Source organism: Oncorhynchus kisutch, linkage group LG8 (assembly GCF_002021735.2).
Source record: "Oncorhynchus kisutch isolate 150728-3 linkage group LG8, Okis_V2, whole genome shotgun sequence".
Taxonomy (NCBI): domain Eukaryota; kingdom Metazoa; phylum Chordata; class Actinopteri; order Salmoniformes; family Salmonidae; genus Oncorhynchus; species Oncorhynchus kisutch.
The window spans coordinates 48,103,473-48,126,103 of NC_034181.2; the positions used below are offsets into that span (position 1 = coordinate 48,103,473).

The window sequence follows — 22,631 nt, forward strand, 5'->3', positions numbered from 1 at the left end:
CTCCAACTCAATCATCAAGTTTGCAGACGACACAACAGTATTAGGCCTGATTACCAACAATGACGAGACAGCCTACAGGGAGGAGGTGAGGGCCCTGGGAGTGTGGTGCCAGGAAAATATCCTCTCACTCAACGTAAACAAAACAAAGGAGCTGATCGTGGACTTCAGGAAACAGTAGAGGGAGCACCCCCCTATCTACATCAACGGGACCGCAGTGGTAAAGGTGGAAAGCTTCAAGTTCCTCAGCGTACACATCACTGACAAACTGAAATGGTCCACCCACACAGTGTGGTGAAGAAGGCGCAACAGCTCCTCCAACCACAGGATGCTGAATAAATTTGCATTGGCACCTAAAACCCTCACAAACTTTTACAGATGCACAAGTGAGAGCATCCTGTTGGGCTGTATCACCGCCTTGTACGGCAGCTGCACCGCCCGCAACCGCAGGGCTCTCCAGAGGGTGGTGCGGGTTGCCCAACAAATCAACGGAGACAAACTACCTGCCCTCCGTAACAATTACAACACCCGATGTCACAGGAAGGCCAAAAAGATCATCAAGGACAACAACCACCAGAGCCACTGTCTGTTCACCCCGCTATCATCCAGAAGGCGAGGTCAGTGCACGTGCGTCAAAGCTGAGACCGAGAGACAGCTTATATATCAAGGCCATCAGACTATTAAACAGCCATCAGTAGCACCTCAGAGGCTGCGCAGCGGTCTAAGGCACTGCATCACAGTGCAAGAGGTGTCACTACAGATCTTGGTTTGATCCTGGGCTGTATCACAACCGGCTGTGATCATGAGTCCCATAGTGTGGCACACAATTAGCCTAGCTATGTCCGGGTTAGGGGAGAGTTTTGCCGGGGTAGGCCGTCAACGTAAATAAGAATTTGTTCTTAACTGACTCGCCTAGTTAAATAAAGTTTAAACATTTAAAAAAATACACTTGAAATCACTGGCCACTTTTAATAATGTAACACGAATCACTTTAATTTTTTTTACATATTTTGCATTACTCATTTCATATGTACAGTATATACTGTATTCTATTGTACTTGTATCTTATTCTATGCCACTCCAACATTGCTCGTCCAAATATTTATATATTCTTAATTCCATTCCTTTACTTTAGATTTGTGTGTATTGTTGTGAAATTGTTAATTATTTGTTAGATATTAGTGCACTGTTGGAGCTAGAAACACAAGCATTTCACTACACCCGCATTAACATCTGCTAAACACATTTATGTGACCAATACAATTAGATTTTTATTTGATTTCAACTTCAACATTTTAACATAATCAAATCACCTCTGCTTAGTTTAATACAGTGACATGTAAAATATACCAAAAACAATATGATGTGGCTGTCAATGGTTCTGATTTCTGTGTGCGTGTGTGTGCGTGTTCGTGCAAGTAGAAAAACATATTGACTCACCCTACTTGTAGAGAATCACTAATAACTTCTTCCTCTCTTTCATGTTGACGAAATGGTCAATCACTCTATCATACAGTATCTATTTAATTTTTTTTGTTGTCCTAGGCTAATCGGCTTAAATGCTTGCTCGCTAGCCTAACTTACATTCATGGGCAATGTTAGATAGTTAACATTAGCCTTCTACATCTAGCTACATATTGAACTTCCCTCCTCTCAGGTCAGAGGCACAACAATGTATGCGAGAAGACGATCAAACTTGACTATCTAGAGGAAGTAAAAGTCGTAACAAGGTTTCCGTAGGTGAACCTGCTGAAGGATGGGGAGGCAGGGTAGCCTAGTGGTTAGAGTGTTGGACTAGTAACCGGAAGGTTGCAAGTTCAACCCCCCTAGCTGACAAGGTACAAATCTGTCGTTCTGCCCCTGAACAGGCAGTTAACCCACTGTTCCTAGGCCATCATTGAAAATAAGAATTTGTTCTTAACTGACTTGCCTAGTTAAAGGTAAAAACAAATATTTAAAAGAATGGTTGGATCAGTACTGCTGTTAAAATAATTGGCCAGTAGGGAGAATTAAGTAAAACCTCAAGTCCAAATTCTTATCTTCATCCATGGCTAATTTAAGAAAGGGACAATTTTAGCTAGCTAGCTAGCCACCAGAGGATCACAACACAATGAGATGCAACAATTCAATTTTTTCTGTCAATGACGTATGGTCTCAATGGGACTTGATAGGAGTGACACCATATCCAAACTGGCTTCTGTTGACACTTTTCTTTTGGTCCGCAAGGACCATTCACAGTAGAGCTCACTCAGTTTAGCTCCACGCTGATTGGCCCGACGCTCGCTGGCTTCCCTTGCCTTCAATGCTACGAGTGGCAACAATGTCATACTCGTTTGGACCAGACAGTATGAGATAGGTGGTCTACACTTAGAGAGGCAGATGGGCGCTGTTTTGCTTGCTTGGATGCTTTACAGTGAGATACATTGAGTCTCTTGTGAATTGAAGGACAATTATGAAACACAGAGAGACAAAATAATTGTATTTATTTTGTATTTATTTTTTATTATTGGTCAATTTATTGGGGAAGCCTGGCTTCCCTTGGCATCCATGAATACATTCCACTGCATGCTAGTACATGAAATCTCTAGTTGTTTTTTTTTACATAGGAAAGGGAACTCACCCAACATCAAGCTTGTGAAGGGGGATTCACATGTATGATAGCTAGTGACCAAGGATGATAAACCCGGTGACCACTAGATTTACTCGTATACCCTTATTTAGATCGAATGCACTTGATTTTTTATTTGTCTTCATTATTGGTTTCATGTGAGCTTGATTACATCTCCATCTTAAAGCGCATTTGATATCACAAAGTATGCTGTATTTCCATTTCTCCTGGATTGCCATTTCTCATTTAGTTAGCCCTAACCCACCCCACCCCACCCCAGAAATGCAAGTCAGTTGTCAAATCAGTTTACAGAGAAAATACATGAAATCAAATGAAATTGTATTAGTCACATGCGCCGATGACAACAGGTGTAGGTAGACCTTACAGTGAAATGCTTACTTACGAGCCCCTAACCAGCAATGCAGTAAAAAAGAAAAGAAAATAAGAATAAGAAATAAAAGTAACAAGTAATTAAAGAGCAGTAGTAAAATAACAATAGCGAGACTATACTATATACAAGGGGGTACCGGTACAGAGTCAATGTGCGAGGGCACCGGTTAGTCGAGGTCATTTTTATTTATTTATTTTTATTTCACCTTTATTCAACCAGGTAGGCAAGTTGAGAACAAGTTCTCATTTACAATTGCGACCTGGCCAAGATAAAGCAAAGCAGTTTGACACATACAACAACACAGAGTTACACATGGAGTAAAACAAACATAGTCAATAATACAGTAGAAAAATAAGTCTATATACAATGTGAGCAAATGAGGTGAGATAAGGGATGTAAAGGCAAAAAAAAGGCCATGGTGACGAAGTAAATACAATATAGCAAGTAAAACACTGGAATGGCAGATTTGCAGTGGAAGAAAGTGCAAAGTGTAATCTGTTTGTTGACTTGGCTTTCGGCTGATTTGTTTTCATGTTTGGAAACTGTGTTTCATACAGTGAGCCATAAAACTGGTATTTTGTGGCTGTGTTATACTTCTCCTTCAAAGCAATGTCACACTGGATGTCGATGAGCACCAGTTGTGTGTCTGGTGGTGCTTTCTCGCTGTCAAGACGGGAGATGATACATCCTCCAACTCAGCCTCAATCTTGACAAAGTCTACTGTATGTCTCAGTGCAGCACTGTGATGTGGGCGCATTCAGTGCAGCAGGTGTCAAAAAATGAGCGAGAGACCGGCTGCTCATTTGTCTGGAGAACAACCTAAGTTTGGCCTTGAATGCTTTCACATTGGAAAACCGTTCATAAATAAAAACCTAATATCCCTGCAGTTTCACATTTAGATCGTTCAGTATGTCCACAGCAAAAACAAAGTCACCCAGCCACTCTGTCTTTCAACTCAGAGAAGTCGTCGGCTTTACCAACCATATCAAGGAACATACCTATCTCCCCTCTCAGTTCCCATACACAGCAAAATACTTTTCCCAGAAATGTGCCAGCGCACATTTGAATGGTTCAACAAGTCCTGGTGCTCTGCCTCTGTGTCATTGCGCAGCTGAATGAACATATGATGGTTAATACCCCTTACCCATATAAAGTTGACAAGGTTTTACAACCACTTTGACAACATTTTCCAGCTTTAACACAGGGATTCCTGATGAATAATACAGTGAAGAAATATAAATTACTCCAAGTTAGGTTGTTCTTCTTTTACTTTGTCTTGTAATCTTTTCAGTAGGCCAATGTTTTTTACCGGTTAGATTTGGTGATCTATCTTTTGTGAAGTTTGCTCCACAGTATACATTTTTTTCCAAACAGACAGACACCCTGTTAGCAATCTTGCTTGAAAAATGACAATCAAGATTATAGCTCGAAATGGTAGGCCACACCAGCTCACAGAATGGGGCCGCCGAGTGCAGAAGCGCATAGTGCATACAAATGGTCTTTCCTTGGTTGCAAACCTCTCTATCGAGTTCCAAACTGCCTCTGGAAGCAACATCTGCATAAGAACTGTTTGTCGTGACTTTCATGAAATGGTTTTCTATGCCTGAGCAGCCGCACGCAAACCAAAGATCACCATGCGCAATGCCAAGCATCGGCTGGAGTGATATTAAGCTGGCTGCCACTGGACTCTGGAGCAGTGGAAACTGTTCTCTGGACTGATTAATCACGCTTTATCTTCTGGCAGTCCGACAGACAAATCTGGGTTTGGCCAGGAGGATGCTACCTGCCCCAATGCATAGTGCCAAATGTAAGGTTTGGTGGAGGAGGAATAATGGTCTGAGCTTGTTTTTCGTGTTTGGGCTAGGCCCCTTAGTTCCAATGAAGGGAAATCTTAACACTACAGAATACAATAACATTCTAGACAATTCTGTGCTTCCAACATTGTGGCAACAGTCTTGGGAAGGCCCTTTCCTGTTTCAGAATGACAATGCCCCTGTGCACAAAGCGAGGTCCATACAGAAATGGTTTGTTGAGATCGGTGTGGAAGAACTTGGCTGGCCTAAACAGAGCCCTGACCTCAACCCCATCGAATACTTTTGGGATGAATTGGAATGCCGACTGCGAGTCAGGCCTAATCACCCAACATCAGTGCCTGACCTCTCTAATGCTCTTTGTGGCTATATACAAGCAAGTCAATGCAGCAATGATCCAACATCTAGTGGAAATCCTTCTTGGAAGAGTGGAGGCTGTTTATAGCAGCAGAGGGGGGAACTATTTCATATTAATGCCCATGATCTTGGAATGACATGTTTGACGAGCATGTAGTCCAGCTCTATCCCAGCTCTACATGGGATCATAGCTCATACAATTATATTTTGTTCTAGTCAATAACAATACATGTTACAAAGTAAATACCTGCATCAAATATACTGTATCTCATTGCATTGCATGCTAGCAGTACCAGTGCATTGGTAAAAGTCACTGGGGAAACCAAGCCGTCCCCGTGCCCCCGCCTTGCAAATGTGATATATAGGCCAAAAGGCAGAGACAATAAGAAGACATAGTGGCAGAATAAATTCAACCACACCTTTGTTAAATAACAAAACCGGATAGCAACCTCTGTCCATTGAAGTCCATAAAGCATATTGCATAGTAACAGACAGTTACATAACCTACAGCGTGGTCAAGCCAGTTCATGTTTCAGAAATTTTAGGACCTCTAAACAGCTATCAATTTAGAACCACAGAGAGTTACTGCAAGTAGCAAAGAAAACAGGAGCTGCCTCCACTATTCCAGCATAAGTGAAGAAAATGGAGTCGACAGCTTCTAGCTTCTAGGCAACTTTACACTATTGCGTTTTTAATGTGTTATTTCTTACTCACCAGCATTACCGGCCGGCCCAGACGTCATCCCTAGCCTCGTCCACAGAGCATGCGCAGACCAGCTGGCTGGAGTGTTTACGGACATATTCAATCTCTCCCTATCCCAGTCTCCTGTCCCCACGTGCTTCAAGATGTCCACCATTGTTATTGTACCCAAGAAAGCAAAAGTAACTGAACTAAATGACTATCGCTCGAAGCACTCACTTCTGTCATCATGAAGTGCTTTGAGAGGCTAGTCAAGGATCATATCATCTCTACCTTACCTGACACCCTAGACCCACTTCAATTTGCTTACCGCCCCAATAGATCCATAGATGATGCAATCGCCATGGCATTGCACACTACCCTATCCCATCTGGACAAGAGGAATACCTATGTAAGAATGCTGTTCATTGATTATAGCTCAGCATTCAACACCATAGTACCCTCCAAGCTCATCATTAAGCTCGGGGCCCTGGGTCTGAACCCCACCCTGTGCAACTGGGTACTGGACTTCCTGATGGGCCGTCCCCAGGTGGTGATGGTAGGAAACTACACCTAGACTTTGCCGATTCTTTAACACAGTGCCCCACAAGGGTGCCTGCTCAGCCCCCTCCTGTACTCCCTGTTCACCCACGACTGCATGGCCATGCACGTCTCCAACTCAATCATCAAGTTTGCAGACGACACAACAGTATTAGGCCTGATTACCAACAATGACGAGACAGCCTACAGGGAGGAGGTGAGGGCCCTGGGAGTGTGGTGCCAGGAAAATATCCTCTCACTCAACGTAAACAAAACAAAACAAAGGAGCTGATCGTGGACTTCAGGAAACAGTAGAGGGAGCACCCCCCTATCTACATCAACGGGACCGCAGTGGTAAAGGTGGAAAGCTTCAAGTTCCTCAGCGTACACATCACTGACAAACTGAAATGGTCCACCCACACAGTGTGGTGAAGAAGGCGCAACAGCTCCTCCAACCACAGGATGCTGAATAAATTTGCATTGGCACCTAAAACCCTCACAAACTTTTACAGATGCACAAGTGAGAGCATCCTGTTGGGCTGTATCACCGCCTTGTACGGCAGCTGCACCGCCCGCAACCGCAGGGCTCTCCAGAGGGTGGTGCGGGTTGCCCAACAAATCAACGGGGACAAACTACCTGCCCTCCGTAACAATTACAACACCCGATGTCACAGGAAGGCCAAAAAGATCATCAAGGACAACAACCACCAGAGCCACTGTCTGTTCACCCCGCTATCATCCAGAAGGCGAGGTCAGTGCACGTGCGTCAAAGCTGAGACCGAGAGACAGCTTATATATCAAGGCCATCAGACTATTAAACAGCCATCAGTAGCACCTCAGAGGCTGCGCAGCGGTCTAAGGCACTGCATCACAGTGCAAGAGGTGTCACTACAGATCTTGGTTTGATCCTGGGCTGTATCACAACCGGCTGTGATCATGAGTCCCATAGTGTGGCACACAATTAGCCTAGCTATGTCCGGGTTAGGGGAGAGTTTTGCCGGGGTAGGCCGTCAACGTAAATAAGAATTTGTTCTTAACTGACTCGCCTAGTTAAATAAAGTTTAAACATTTAAAAAAATACACTTGAAATCACTGGCCACTTTTAATAATGTAACACGAATCACTTTAATTTTTTTTACATATTTTGCATTACTCATTTCATATGTACAGTATATACTGTATTCTATTGTACTTGTATCTTATTCTATGCCACTCCAACATTGCTCGTCCAAATATTTATATATTCTTAATTCCATTCCTTTACTTTAGATTTGTGTGTATTGTTGTGAAATTGTTAATTATTTGTTAGATATTAGTGCACTGTTGGAGCTAGAAACACAAGCATTTCACTACACCCGCATTAACATCTGCTAAACACATTTATGTGACCAATAAAATTAGATTTTTATTTGATTACAACTTCAACATTTTAACATAATCAAATCACCTCTGCTTAGTTTAATACAGTGACATGTAAAATATACCAAAAACAATATGATGTGGCTGTCAATGGTTCTGATTTCTGTGTGCGTGTGTGTGCGTGTTCGTGCAAGTAGAAAAACATATTGACTCAACCTACTTGTAGAGAATCACTAATAACTTCTTCCTCTCTTTCATGTTGACGAAATGGTCAATCACTCTATCATACAGTATCTATTTTAATTTTTTTGTTGTCCTAGGCTAATCGGCTTAAATGCTTGCTCGCTAGCCTAACTTACATTCATGGGCAATGTTAGATAGTTAACATTAGCCTTCTACATCTAGCTACATATTGAACTTCCCTCCTCTCAGGTCAGAGGCACAACAATGTATGCGAGAAGACGATCAAACTTGACTATCTAGAGGAAGTAAAAGTCGTAACAAGGTTTCCGTAGGTGAACCTGCTGAAGGATGGGGAGGCAGGGTAGCCTAGTGGTTAGAGTGTTGGGCTAGTAACCGGAAGGTTGCAAGTTCAACCCCCCTAGCTGACAAGGTACAAATCTGTCGTTCTACCCCTGAACAGGCAGTTAACCCACTGTTCCTAGGCCATCATTGAAAATAAGAATTTGTTCTTAACTGACTTGCCTAGTTAAAGGTAAAAACAAATATTTAAAAGAATGGTTGGATCAGTACTGCTGTTAAAATAATTGGCCAGTAGGGAGAATTAAGTAAAACCTCAAGTCCAAATTCTTATCTTCATCCATGGCTAATTTAAGAAAGGGACAATTTTAGCTAGCTAGCTAGCCACCAGAGGATCACAACACAATGAGATGCAACAATTCAATTTTTTCTGTCAATGACGTATGGTCTCAATGGGACTTGATAGGAGTGACACCATATCCAAACTGGCTTCTGTTGACACTTTTCTTTTGGTCCGCAAGGACCATTCACAGTAGAGCTCACTCAGTTTAGCTCCACGCTGATTGGCCCGACGCTCGCTGGCTTCCCTTGCCTTCAATGCTACGAGTGGCAACAATGTCATACTCGTTTGGACCAGACAGTATGAGATAGGTGGTCTACACTTAGAGAGGCAGATGGGCGCTGTTTTGCTTGCTTGGATGCTTTACAGTGAGATACATTGAGTCTCTTGTGAATTGAAGGACAATTATGAAACACAGAGAGACAAAATAATTGTATTTATTTTGTATTTATTTTTTATTATTGGTCAATTTATTGGGGAAGCCTGGCTTCCCTTGGCATCCATGAATACATTCCACTGCATGCTAGTACATGAAATCTCTAGTTGTTTTTTTTTACATAGGAAAGGGAACTCACCCAACATCAAGCTTGTGAAGGGGGATTCACATGTATGATAGCTAGTGACCAAGGATGATAAACCCGGTGACCACTAGATTTACTCGTATACCCTTATTTAGATCGAATGCACTTGATTTTTTATTTGTCTTCATTATTGGTTTCATGTGAGCTTGATTACATCCCCATCTTAAAGCGCATTTGATATCACAAAGTATGCTGTATTTCCATTTCTCCTGGATTGCCATTTCTCATTTAGTTAGCCCTAACCCACCCCACCCCACCCCAGAAATGCAAGTCAGTTGTCAAATCAGTTTACAGAGAAAATACATGAAATCAAATGAAATTGTATTAGTCACATGCGCCGATGACAACAGGTGTAGGTAGACCTTACAGTGAAATGCTTACTTACGAGCCCCTAACCAGCAATGCAGTAAAAAAGAAAAGAAAATAAGAATAAGAAATAAAAGTAACAAGTAATTAAAGAGCAGTAGTAAAATAACAATAGCGAGACTATACTATATACAAGGGGGTACCGGTACAGAGTCAATGTGCGAGGGCACCGGTTAGTCGAGGTCATTTTTATTTATTTATTTTTATTTCACCTTTATTCAACCAGGTAGGCAAGTTGAGAACAAGTTCTCATTTACAATTGCGACCTGGCCAAGATAAAGCAAAGCAGTTTGACACATACAACAACACAGAGTTACACATGGAGTAAAACAAACATAGTCAATAATACAGTAGAAAAATAAGTCTATATACAATGTGAGCAAATGAGGTTAGATAAGGGATGTAAAGGCAAAAAAAAGGCCATGGTGACGAAGTAAATACAATATAGCAAGTAAAACACTGGAATGGCAGATTTGCAGTGGAAGAAAGTGCAAAGTGTAATCTGTTTGTTGACTTGGCTTTCGGCTGATTTGTAGGGGTCCAGATTTTGCAGCCATTTTGCCACAACTTCGGAAGTATGCTTGGGGTCATTGTCCATTTGGAAGACCCATTTGCGACCAAGCTTTAACTTCCTGACTGATGTCTTGAGATGTTGCTTAAATATATCCACATAATTTGACTTCCTCATGATGCCATCTATTTTGTGAAGTTCACCAGTCCCTCCTGCAGCAAAGCAATCCCACAACATGATAATGACATTCCCGTGCTTCACGACTGGAATGGTGTTCTTTGTCTTGCAAGCCTCCCCCTTTTTCCTCCAAACATTACGATGGTGATTATGGCCAAACAGTTATATTTTTGTTTCATGAGACCAGAGGACATTTCTCCAAAAAGTATGATCTTGTGTGCAGTTGCAAACCGTAGTCTGGCTTTTTTATGGCGGTTTTGGAGCAATGGCTTCTTTCTTGCTGAGCTGCCTTTCAGGTTATGTCGATATAGGACTCGTTTTACTGTGGCTATAGATACTTTTGTACCTGTTTCCTCCAGCATCTTCACAAGGTCCTTTGCTGTTGTTCTGGGATTGATTTGCACTTTTCGCACCAAAGTACGTTCATCTCTAGGAGACAGAACACGTCTCCTTCCTGAGCAGTATGACTGGTCCAATGGTGTTTATACTTGCGTACTATTGTTTGTACAGATGAATGTGGTACCTTCAGGCGTTTGGAAATTGCTACCAAGGATGAACCAGACTTGTGGAGGTCTCCAATTTTTTTTCTGAGGTCTTGGCGGATTTCTTTTGATTTTCTCTGATGTCAAGCAAAGAGGCAATGACTTTGAAGGTAGGTCTTGAAATAAATCCACAGGTACACCTCCAATTGATTCAAATTATGTCAATTAGCCTATCAGAAGCTTCTAAAGCCATGACATAATTTTCTGGAATTTTCCAAGCTGTAAAAGCACAGTCAATTTAGTATATGTAAACTTCTGACCCACTGCAATTGTGATACAGTGAATTAATCTGAAATAAAATCTGAAATAATCTGTCTGTAAACAATTATTGGAAACATTGCTTGTGTCTTGCACAAAGTAGATGTCCTAACCGACTTTCCAAAACTACATTTTGTCAATAAGACATTTGTGGAGTGGTTGAAAAACGAGTTTTAATGACTCCAACCAAAGTGTATGAAAACGTATCACTTCAACTGTAGATGTAGGTAGGGTTATTAAATTGACTATGCATAGATGATAACAACAGAGAGTAGCAGCGGAGAGGGGGGGCATAGACGTATGTATGTGTCTAAAAGATCCAAATTGTCCCAGATAATATACAAATCATGTTAAATAGTAATATTTTCCAGCAGTGCAGCAAGCTCTATCAAGAACTGTTGAAAGTCTATTGGATCTGTGGGTATATGACGACACCTAGTGTTCGTAAGGTTGATTTCTCCCTAACCATCATTTTTATCTTCCCCTGGCTGTTCACTGTTTGTTGTGAGTGCTATATTACATAATGTTGCCCATGCGCAAAAGCGCCATGTTGGAGGAAATTGCTGGGAACGAGAAGCGCTGATACAAATCCTTGTTTTGTTATCCAATTTATCTGATGTTTATCTACGTTTATTTTGAAATTCAAATGATTTCCTTATGTTATTTTAAATGATCGAACAAAGCACCGACGATCAGCACAATTCGAGCGCAAATGCAAGAGCAGAAATACCGCGTTTGCAGGGTATGTGGATGAGGCCGAGACGGGAGGCTAGCGTAGTTTGGGAAGCTAGTGCAGCCTGCCTGCCAGCTAGCCAGCGAAATAGCTTCATCGACGGGCTTAAACTGCTTTTGATTAATATCAGGCAAAATAACAGTGGATAGTTAGCTAACGTTAGCTATGTTATCAAGACCATGTGAACATTTGGACTGAGAATAACAGCTAATGTCTGTTGACATCTTCGTTTTGAGAAGCCAAAGCCAGCACGTTAGCTAACTGGTTGTAGCAACAATATCATATTGTGACCGACTACCAGATAATGTTTTATTATTGTGCATTGGGTTACTTTAGTTACCGTAACTAGCTACTGTTGAAATAGCTGACTAAACTCCACTCCGTGGCAGTTGATCAGAAGCATCCTTCACCGTGGAGTTTAGTCCGCTAATTTAGCTGTAATGTTAGACGTGATTTGACCCAAGTCGGCCACAATAGTAGTTTTGACCTATGTGATGCTAGACACAATAAGGATTAGTCACTGGAATTTGTGGTTGCCTTCAAAATACGTTCCCTCTATTTGAAGGTGATGCAAGTGGATACAAATAGTGGATTCGTTACACATTTGATCTAGATAATGTTAAACAAGTTTGGAATGTTGCCATATAAATTGAACAAAAGATAATTACATCATTTGACTTAGAAAAACGAATGTTGAAATCACACTGGCTATATTAGACATCAGAATTCACTTACAAAAAAGATTGCACTTAGAGTATGAGTATACTCCGAGTATGTTGCAAATACTGCATCATAAATATAAAAATAATAATTCTGCAGTAATTTTGATGTGTAACTGCAGTTACAGTTCAGTATAACTGCAATTACTGCGTCCAAAATACCACTGTGGACTGCTGTTACTGCACTTTTACTGCAGTTTCAAAACTGCCATCTTTTTTGTAAGGGTTGAATTGGGGGCATACTTATATTTCACTGTACAGTACATTTTAATGACCAAAGACATGACATTTATACCTTTTTAGATTTTGTGGCATAGAGAAAGTTGACATATCAGACAAGAGAGATAGATAATGTTTTGGGATTTTCACCCTCCAAACATTTCCTAAAGATCTTAGTGATGAAATGCCTATGTATGTTATGTTGTAAATGTGAACATTAATTAATGCCCCCATTTCTGATTACTCTGATGTGTTCCTTGAGATGTCCTCATTGTGGTTTTACAGACGTGTTTAATACGTTTTATGTACACACCTTTTATTAGAATATTTATGAAATGCACATTGTTATATTTGGTAGCACTTTTTTCCCCCTCGACTCGAACCTCATTCGATGCATTGGAACAGATGTGTGTGGAGCTATGTCTACATAAGGGTGCACATTTTAAACTCAAAAGCTCTGAGGAAGGCCCTCGAGTCCGATAGTATCACTGCTCTTTAATAAGCTTTACCTATCGAGAGCGGTTCTTTTTTCTTATGCGATATTGGTCAAATACACTGAACAAAAATCTAAATGCAACATGCAAGAATTTAAAAGATGTTACAGTTCATATAAGGAAATCAGTCAATTGAAATAAATTCATTAGGCCCTGGGAATACAGATCTGTTGGTCACAAATACCTTAAAAACATTTTTTTAAAGGTAGGGGTGTGGATACACTTTTAAAAAAAGTCAGTATCTGGTGTGACCACTCCTCTTTAATAGCAGCTCGAAGTTGCTGGATATTGGCGGGAACTGGAACACGCTGTTGCACACGTCAGTCCAGACCATCCCAAACATGCTCAATGAGTTATATGTCTGGTGAGTATGCAGGCAATGGAAGAACTGGGACATTTTCAGCTTCTAGGAATTGTGTACAGATCCTTGTGACATGGGGCCGTGCATTATCATGCCGAAACATGAGGTGATGGCGGCGGATGAATGGCATGACAATGGGCCTCAGGATCTCGTCACTATCTCTGTGCATTCAAATTGCAATCGATTAATATGCAATTGTATTCGTTGTCCTTAGCTTATGCCTGCCAATACCATAACCCCAACACCATGGGGCACTCTTATTCACAACGTTGGCATCAGCAAACCGCTCGCCCACATGACTCGATACACGCTGCCTGCCATTTGCTCGGTACAGTTGAAGCCAGGATTAATCTGTCAAGAACATACTTCACCAGGGTGCCAGTGGCCATCTAAAGTGTTTGCCCACTGAAGTAAGTTACAACGCCAAACTGCAGTTAGGTCAAGCCCTTGGTGAGGACACTGAGCACACAGATGAGCTTCCCTGAGATGGTTTCTGACAGTTTGTGCAGAAATTATTCAGTTGTGCAAACCCACAGTTTCATCAGCTGTCCGGGTGGCTGGTCTCAGACAATCCCGCATGTGAAGAAGCCGGACTTGGGGGTCATGGCGAGGTTTCACGTGGTCTGCGGTTGTGAGGCCTATTGGATGTACTGCCAAATTCTCTAAAAAGATGTTGTAGGTGGCATATGGTAGAGAAATTAACATTCAATTCTCTGGCAACAGCTCTGGTGGACATTCCTGAATTCAGCATGCCAATTGCGCGCTCCCTCAATTGGAGAGATCTGTGGCATTGTGTTGTCACAAAACTGCACATTTTAGACTGGCCTTTTATTGTCCCCAGCACTTGATATGCCACACCTGTTAGGTGTCTGGATTATCTTGGCAAAGGAGAAAAGCTCACTATCAGGGATGTAACCAAATTTGTGTTCAAAATTTGAGAGAAATAAGCTTTTTGTGCATATGGAACATTTCTGGGATCTTTTATTTCAGCTCATGTAAAGTGTTGGTTTCATGTTGCGTTTATATTTTTTGTTCAGTGTATGTACAGTGCCATAATAACCCACTCTTGTCCTCTTTTTCCCTTAATCCTAGCCCTTGAAGCGGTGGGTTTTGGGGGCACAGCAAGTGTGACTATCCATTTAATTTTGTTCTGGGATGACTTGGACAACTAGACAACCAGAGTGACAGTGACTGGAGAGGAAACAAACACCCTCTCATATCGAAATCTTTCTTATGCGTTGCTCCACACTATAAACAAGACAAAACAGCAACATTTATAGTTTGGACAACTTTATTTATTGCCTATACGGAGTAGTATACTCTAGTGGTCCTCGGGATGTCTATCACCAACATGCCTACGAGTAACGACGCTTGCCTGAGCATTGTACACAGCTTGATGTGTCATAGGCAAGGGGCAGAGAGTGAGACCTTTGCCAAGCGAGCAATAGAAAGTCTAGTGAAAAAGCTGAAGGAGAAGAAGGATGAATTGGACTCCCTTATCACAGCCATCACCACCAATGGAGCTCACCCCAGCAAGTGTGTCACCATCCAGCGTACTCTGGATGGCCGCCTGCAGGTAGGGAGTACACCACTATCTGGGGATCAAGGGTGTATTTACTAGTGCACACCGAAGCAAAACATGTAGTAACAGAAAATGTTTTGCAACCAAAACGATCCTTTGTCATTGTTCACGTTAGTCCCGTTTGCTTCTTTGGTTCTTAGTGAACCTAGTGAATACACCCCTGGGATAAGCGGCAAAGGTTAAAATGGCGAGATGAGATGGCATTATGAGTGGGGATCTTGTAAAGGTGAAAAGTATAGGGTATGAGACCTGTTAGCACTTTTGGGTGAAGAAGAAAGTATTTATTTAGTTAAATCAATGGGTTTAATCTTATGTTCTCAGGTAGCAGGGCGTAAAGGGTTCCCCCACGTGATCTACACTCGGTTGTGGAGATGGCCCGATCTGCATAAAAATGAACTGAAGCATGTCAAATACTGCCAGTTTGCGTTTGACCTGAAGTGTGACAACGTCTGCGTGAACCCCTACCACTATGACCGGGTGGTGTCTCCGGGTATTGGTGAGTGCACTGATGCCTCTGGGGTTAGTTTATTTTTTTACTGTTTAACGCTTTTGAGTGATCTTTTTAATTTTATTTCACAGACCTATCAAGCTTGACTCTTACCAGCACAGGTAAGTTACCTCCGTTTTGATAGTTGTATACTTTTTTAACGGAATTATCTTCTGTTAATGTATGTTTTGTTTGTTGTTGACTTGTATCATGACTGCTGCTTTCTATGTGCTCTCAGCTACCAGCCTGGGACTGATGGTTAAAGATGAGTACGACTTTGACGGTCAGCCCCAGCTGCCCCCCATGGACGGGGGTCACTCCCTCCAAACCATCCAGCATCCTCCCTCCAGCCGAGTTGTGCCCCCCTCGGAGCCCTTCAGCACCGCTGGCCTGCTGCCCCTCACTGATGCCCGCACCACCTCCGCCTTCCCCAGCATATCTGTTGGATCTGGAAGTGAGGGCCTACTCCACCACCCTATCCACTTTATCTCCCCTAATTTTATGGCTCTTTGTATCCTCCTCACCCAAATCATTAGAGGTCATAGGCAAGGTTTGGGTGGTATATTTGGCTACAGCTTATCTACTTGTGGCTTGTTGACAGAAGAGGACAACACCCCTAAATTAGTCATCTCACAGTAATGTCAAACTCATTCTGCAATGTAATGGCTTAGGATAAGGAACCTATATTATGTTGCCCACCTGTGGTCACTTTCTCTTTTCCCGCTCATTGGCTATTATTTACACCCCAACTTTCCCAGACCCTCTTTGAAATGTATCGCAGCTCATTTACTAGCTGTATGGACAGTGTTGAAGTGTGGCTCTCCCTACAATTCTCATCTGGAAGAATCCACCTGTGCCCTTACAGATGCCACCTCCACCTGGACGAGAAACAGCAGCTTCATGCCCAACATGCCTCAACATCAGAATGGGCACCTGCAACACCACCCACCCATGCCTCATCCAGGGCACTACTGTGAGCCCATGCCACCATCAAGATTACTCTCTGTAGTAGTAGAACATGCATTTCACTTTTAGAACATATAATGCCCGCAACTCAGAACTGGGTTGAAGGAGTTACATTCCAAGATTTAACATTGCTGCTTTCATGTCACCTTCGTAGGGCCTGTGCACAACGAGCATGGCTTCCAGCCCCCCATATCCAACCATCCAGGTAAGTGAAGCACAACACCTATATTCACCCAACAAGATTTTCAGAGTTCCATAAGTGGGTCTGGAGAGGACTGAGTTTGGGGTGTTGTTGCTGTGGTCTGTTGCAGCGCCCGATTACTGGTGCTCCACCGCTTACTTTGAGATGGACGTGCAGGTGGGCGAGACCTTCAAGGTGCCCTCCACTTGCCCTGTCGTGACCGTGGACGGCTACGTGGACCCTTCGGGTGGAGACCGCTTCTGTCTGGGCCAGCTGAGCAACGTGCACCGGACAGAGGCCATTGAAAGAGCCAGGTACTGCGTCCCAGCCTCCTACCCCCCCTTACCGTTTAACTATGATGAGCTTCTAGCTCTGAATGGAGGTGAATTCATGACATTGCCAGAAGAGTATTTGATCACCCCACTGATAATAACTGCTGTTTTTTTCCCTTCAAGGCTCCACATCGGGAAGGGGATCCAGCTGGAGTGCAAAGGTGAAGGGGACGTGTGGGTTCGTTGCCATAGCGACCACGCAGTGTTTGTGCAGAGCTACTACCTGGACAGGGAAGCCGGCCGTGCCCCCGGCGACGCCGTGCACAAGATCTACCCCAGCGCCTACATCAAGGGAGGTCCCAACTCCTCTGTTTGCTTAGCTTTACCAATGTGTTCATTGTGTTGTTATCCACCCCCTGGTGTCCAAGCTGTGAATTGCATGTAGCTGGTAGTAAATGTACACTACATGACCAAAAGTATGTGGACATCTGCTCGATTATCTCATTCCAAAATCATTGGTATTAATATGGAGTTGGTCCCCCTTTGCTGCTATAACAGCCTCCACTTTTCTGGGAAGGCTTTCCACTAATGTTGGAACATTGCTGCGCTTCCTTCAATTCAGTCACAAGAGCATTAGTGAGGTCAGGCACTGATGTTGGGTGATTATGCCTGGCTTGCAGTCGGCGTTCCAATTCATCCCAAAGGTGTTAGATGGGGTTGAGGTCAGGGCTCTGCAGGCCAGTCAAGTTCTTCTACACCGATCTCAACAAACCATTTCTGTATGGACCTCGCTTTGTGCAAGGGGGCATTGTCATGCTGAAACAGGAAAGGCCTTCCCCAAACTGTTGCCACAAAGTTGAAGCACAGAATAGTCTAGAATGTTATTGTATGCTGTAGCGTTAAGATTTCCCTTCACTGGACCTAAGGGGCCTAGGTCGAATCATGAAAACCAGCCCCATACCATTATTCATCCTCCACCAAACTTTAGAGTTGGCACTATGCATTGGGGCAGGTAGCGTTCTCCTGGCATCCACCAAACCCATATTCATCCGTCGGACTCCCAGATGGTGAAGCATAATTCATCACTCCAGAGAAAGCGTTTTCACTGCTTCTGGGTCCAATGGCAGCGAGCTTTACACCACTGCATTGCGCATGGTGATCCTAGGCTTGTGTGCGACTTCTCAGCCATGGAAACCCATTTCATGAAGCTCCCGACTAACAGTTATTGTGCTGATATTGCTTCCAGAGGCAGTTTGAAACTCGGGCCGTGAGTGTTGCAACCGAGGACAGACGATTTTTACACGCTATGCGCTTCAGCACTCAGCGGCCACATTCATTGAGCTTGTGTGGCCTACCACTTCTACGGCTGAGCGGTTGTCATTCCGAGATGTTTCCACTTCACAATAACAGTACTCCCAGTTAATGGGGCAGCTCTACCATGGCAGAAATTTGACGAACTGACTTGTTGGAAAGGTGGCAATGTTTGTCTATGGAGATTGTATGGCTGTGTTCTCGATTTTATATACCTGTCAGCAACGGGTGTGGCTGAAGTAGTCTAATTCACTAATTTGAAGGGGTGTCCACATACACTATATATATGTTGGTTTTTGTTTGTTCCCCTTCCCAGGTGTTTGACCTGCATCAGTGCCACAGGCAAATGCAGCAGCAGGCAGCGACGGCGCAGGCGGCAGCCGCAGCTCAGGCTGCCTCTATTGCTGGGAACATCTCTGGGCCGGGCTCCGTGGGAGGCATCGCTCCCGCCATCAGTAAGCAGCACAACACTTCCCTCCTTTGAGCAACACGCACATACTCCCACAGACAGAACACTTGGCTGCTATTGACTCACACACAACTTCAAACCTGTTACATCACTCACACCACTTTTCTAATAGATATATACAATGCTCACATAGCCCATTCTAAAGTAATTTATGAATTATCACATCAAAATGCAGCATCGGTCAGTCATTGACGATCCGTAGGAATCCATACCAGTTCTGTAGTTCAGATACCTCATCAGTGTGGATGTATACTGTTGAGACGGAGGGAGGAGGGGAGGTATATCAATGTAATGGAACCCAACTCGGGCTCACTCTCTCCTCACCCAGGCCTTTCGGCAGCAGCCGGCATCGGTGTGGACGACCTGAGGAGACTGTGCATCCTGCGCATGAGCTTTGTCAAGGGCTGGGGTCCCGATTACCCCCGGACGAGTATCAAGGAGACCCCCTGCTGGATTGAGATCCACCTACACCGCGCCCTCCAGCTACTGGACGAGGTGCTGCACACCATGCCCATCGCTGACCCCCAACCCTTGGACTGAACCACCAGACTGACCCCTCCCCTGTGACGCTTCAGTATGAGAGAATTTGGAATAAGGCGGGGTAGGGGACAGGAGAGACGCCCTGTTTAGCTATACAAGTAAACAAAGACTTGTTTCTCTCTATAGGTCATTCCTCTTCTTTTGCCTTCATATTGTCAAGTACGTCCAGGTCAGGACAGAGGCTCTGATGAAGAAAGGGGGCTACTCTTCTCAATCGCCCTGGTGCCCTTCACCAGTGATCCCATCTGGGTAACCTATGCAGTGTTTTCCACAAGCACATGGAGTATTCAGCCAAATAGAAAAAGTAGCCAGCCAGGCTCCCCTGGATTTTTTTTTTGCAGAACAAGCTCTATTTTGGTGGTCTCTGATACATTCTAATGCCTTGATTTCATACAAAATACACAGCAAAATGATTGCATACTTTGAGGTTACCTCCCAGATTGGAAAAGTGTTTATAATTTAAATGACTGAATTTAAGTATTGTTAGTTGTTTAGGATATCGATCATATGATCAGGACTATTTTCTAAGTAAGAACATAAAACCTCTCAACATTTAACCTGCCTTCTCTTGAGCTTAAAGTATTTTACTGCAAGATATGAATTGCCACAATTGTTTGTTCTTCAGATTATATTTTATTAAAACTGAAAAATGAAGTAAATAGCCCATTTTTTTTTTATAAATTAAAGGCTAAATGCCAAATTAAACAAATGTGTTGAGCACTTGTCAAATTACAAAATAGGTCTCTAAAATGAACAACACGCTCAATTAAGTTCTGGGTCCATAGGTGTTAAGAGAAGAGAGAAAGAATTTCAACAAGTGTTCAACTATCTTTGTGAATTGCAGTATGTAATTTATAGTAAAACTCATAGTTAACCCAATGTCAGTTTGTGACAAGATAAGCTAGTATAGTTTAGATAATCATTGTACCATCTAAACCGCTGTGAAATCTAATTTCCATGACCATAAATATTATTTCAGCTGTTCGAAAACTAATCTTAATGGGAACCATCTTCCACTTCTGAGACCTTTTTAAATGTATTTTTTTAAACCCCCCCCCCTCGGAGAATACATTTTTTTAAAAATATTTTACGTTTTCTTCATTTATACAGTGCTTTCATAAAGTATTCAGACCCCTTGACTTTTCCCACATTTTGTTACATTACAGCCTTATTCTAAAATGGATTTTTTTTTTTTAATCTGCAATCTGCACACAATACCCCATAATGACAAAGCAAAAACAGGTTTAGACATCATACCAATTGTATCAAAAAAACAAAATACATTCACATAAGTGTTCAGACCCTTTGCTATGAGACTAGAAATTGAGCTCAGATGCATCTTATTTCCATTGATCATCCTTGAAGTTTGAAAGGCACACTCCTGTCTATATAAGGTCCCACAGTTGACAGTGCATGTCTGCAAAAACCAAGCCATGAGGTCAAAGGAATTGTAGAGCTCAGAGAGGATTGTGTAGGGCGGCAAGCTGAGATCTACTGCTCAGATTTTCTTTTCACATTAACCTCACACAAACAGTTTTGTAGGAATGAGGTTTGGGCAGTAAGCCTAATATATTATTCCAGCATACTGGCTATATGATTGGCCTGCCAATATTGTTAATCAGACCATATTATATTTCAAAACTCGAGATTTGTTAACAAAATAGATCAGTTGGTTTAGCACTTGTGAGGCACTGTGGAGCATGAATTGAAATAATTGGCTTTTTTATTTTACTGGACTGATGGAACCTGCATCTGATGGTCGAGGTCAAATCACAATGTCAGTGATCTTCAGGTCGAAAAGTCGGAGCTCTAGAAAGATGCCCAAGTTTCTGACTTGGAATTCGGAGTTGTTTTTCCCAACTGCCTCTCGCTCCCTCCCTTTCCTCCGGTGAGACTGACCAGAGAGGGGACACAGTCTTCCACCTGATGGCGAAACTCGAGTCGCATCGCATCTGCCTCATTCACAAATTCATGTTGTTCCTATGACCAGAGAAAGTAAAATTCCTTCAAATGAAAATCGACACGAGCTGCTAATAATAAGACGCAGGGCTATCGATGCTTGGCTACTCATTCATTGCAGCTGTAGCACGAGCGAAATACAAGAAGTGCATTTTGTAAGTGTTGAATAAAAACAGTGACAGTGATGAATATAAACTTAAACATGAACTCACTCATAAAAACAGCAGCTCTTTGCTGTATTCGTTGACAGTCTCTCTGTGTTCATGGTTTTAAAAGTGATTAAATCTTACGTAGGCTAGTAGCCTATTAAACTTGGCTGTGGCCAGGGTCATGGCAGCTCTGTAGCCACCGTGATTTGAGCTATCTGAATGGGCAGTGCAGTAGGTGCACTCGATTTAGTCACAGATTCGTCAGTCTGCAGAGTAGGCAGTGTTTGTCTCATGGGAACACTTTGCTTACCTGGTGCGCAGGACTTTTGAATCAAGTGCACCTATCTGTGAGCTGCTCTGACAGCTGGTGCTTAAAGTTAGAGAGGGAGACATGAGTCACCAGCTTCAGTGATTTTTGCAATTCCTTCTAATCATTGGCAGCAGAGAACTGGAAGGAAAGGCGGCCAAAAGAGGAATTGGCTTTGGGGGTGACCAGTGAAATATACCTGCTGGAGTGGGTGCTACGGGTGGGTGCTGCTATAGTGACCAGTGAGCTGAGATGGGGGGGCTTTATAGATGACATGGAGCCAGTGGGTTTGGCGATGAATATGAAGCGAGGGCCAGCCAACGAGAGCAAACAGGTCGCAGTGGTGGGTAGTATATGGGGCTTTGGTGATCATGAAGGAAGGGGTTTTAACATCTTACGGATCCGCCCCTTTTTTCAATATTCGCCTAAAATGACATTCCAAAATCTAACTGCCTGTAGCTCAGACCTTGAAGCAAGGATATGCATATTCTTAGTACAAATGTACTAAGACAAATGAAAGGATGAAAGGAAAAACTTTAATGTTTGTGGAAATGTGAAAGGAATATAGGAGAATATAATACAATAGATCTGGGAAAAGATACAAAGAAAAAACCAACCGGTCTTTTGTATTACTTTTGTACCATCTTTGAAATGCTGCTTTGGCAGCAGCTAATGGGGATCCATAATAAATACAAATAGACTGTTCTCTCTGCTACCGCATGGCAAGCGGTACCGGAGCGCCAAGTCTAGGGCCAAAAGGCTTCTCAACAGCTTTTACCCCCAAGCCATAAGACTCCTGAACAGGTAATAAAATGGCTACCTGGACTATTTGCATTGTGTCCCGTCACCCCCCTCCCCCCAACAAACCCCTCTTTTATGCTGCTGC

At 42.8% G+C, this 22,631-nt stretch overlaps 1 protein-coding gene across 2 annotated transcripts; it reads left to right on the forward strand.

Annotated features, from left to right (window-relative positions):
* The first annotated feature begins 11,531 nt into the window (after positions 1-11,531).
* LOC109895591 (mothers against decapentaplegic homolog 4) lies at positions 11,532-19,989 on the forward strand. 2 transcript variants are annotated; one of them, XM_020489420.2, is made up of 11 exons: positions 11,532-11,738; positions 14,615-15,098; positions 15,426-15,600; positions 15,684-15,713; positions 15,830-16,045; positions 16,457-16,564; positions 16,712-16,762; positions 16,869-17,052; positions 17,194-17,362; positions 18,638-18,776; positions 19,119-19,989. In XM_020489420.2, the coding sequence occupies exons 2-11, from the start codon at positions 14,859-14,861 to the stop codon at positions 19,328-19,330; spliced, it is 1,524 nt and encodes a 507-aa protein (XP_020345009.1). In that variant the 5' UTR covers positions 11,532-11,738; positions 14,615-14,858; the 3' UTR covers positions 19,331-19,989. The 2 variants fall into 2 exon arrangements, 1 of the variants encoding a protein (XP_020345009.1); XR_004210835.1 differs by having other exon boundaries at positions 11,559-13,525; positions 17,194-18,776.
* Positions 19,990-22,631: the final 2,642 nt, after the last annotated feature.

Excerpts from the sequence above, each read along its gene's own strand:
- LOC109895591 (XM_020489420.2), top strand. The coding sequence starts at position 14,859 with ATGTCTATCACCAACATGCCTACGAGTAACGACGCTTGCCTGAGCATT. Across the intron at positions 15,601-15,683 it reads GGTGGTGTCTCCGGGTATTG|ACCTATCAAGCTTGACTCTT; the intron begins GTGAGTGCACTG and ends TTTATTTCACAG. Across the intron at positions 17,053-17,193 it reads GAGGCCATTGAAAGAGCCAG|GCTCCACATCGGGAAGGGGA; the intron begins GTACTGCGTCCC and ends TTTCCCTTCAAG.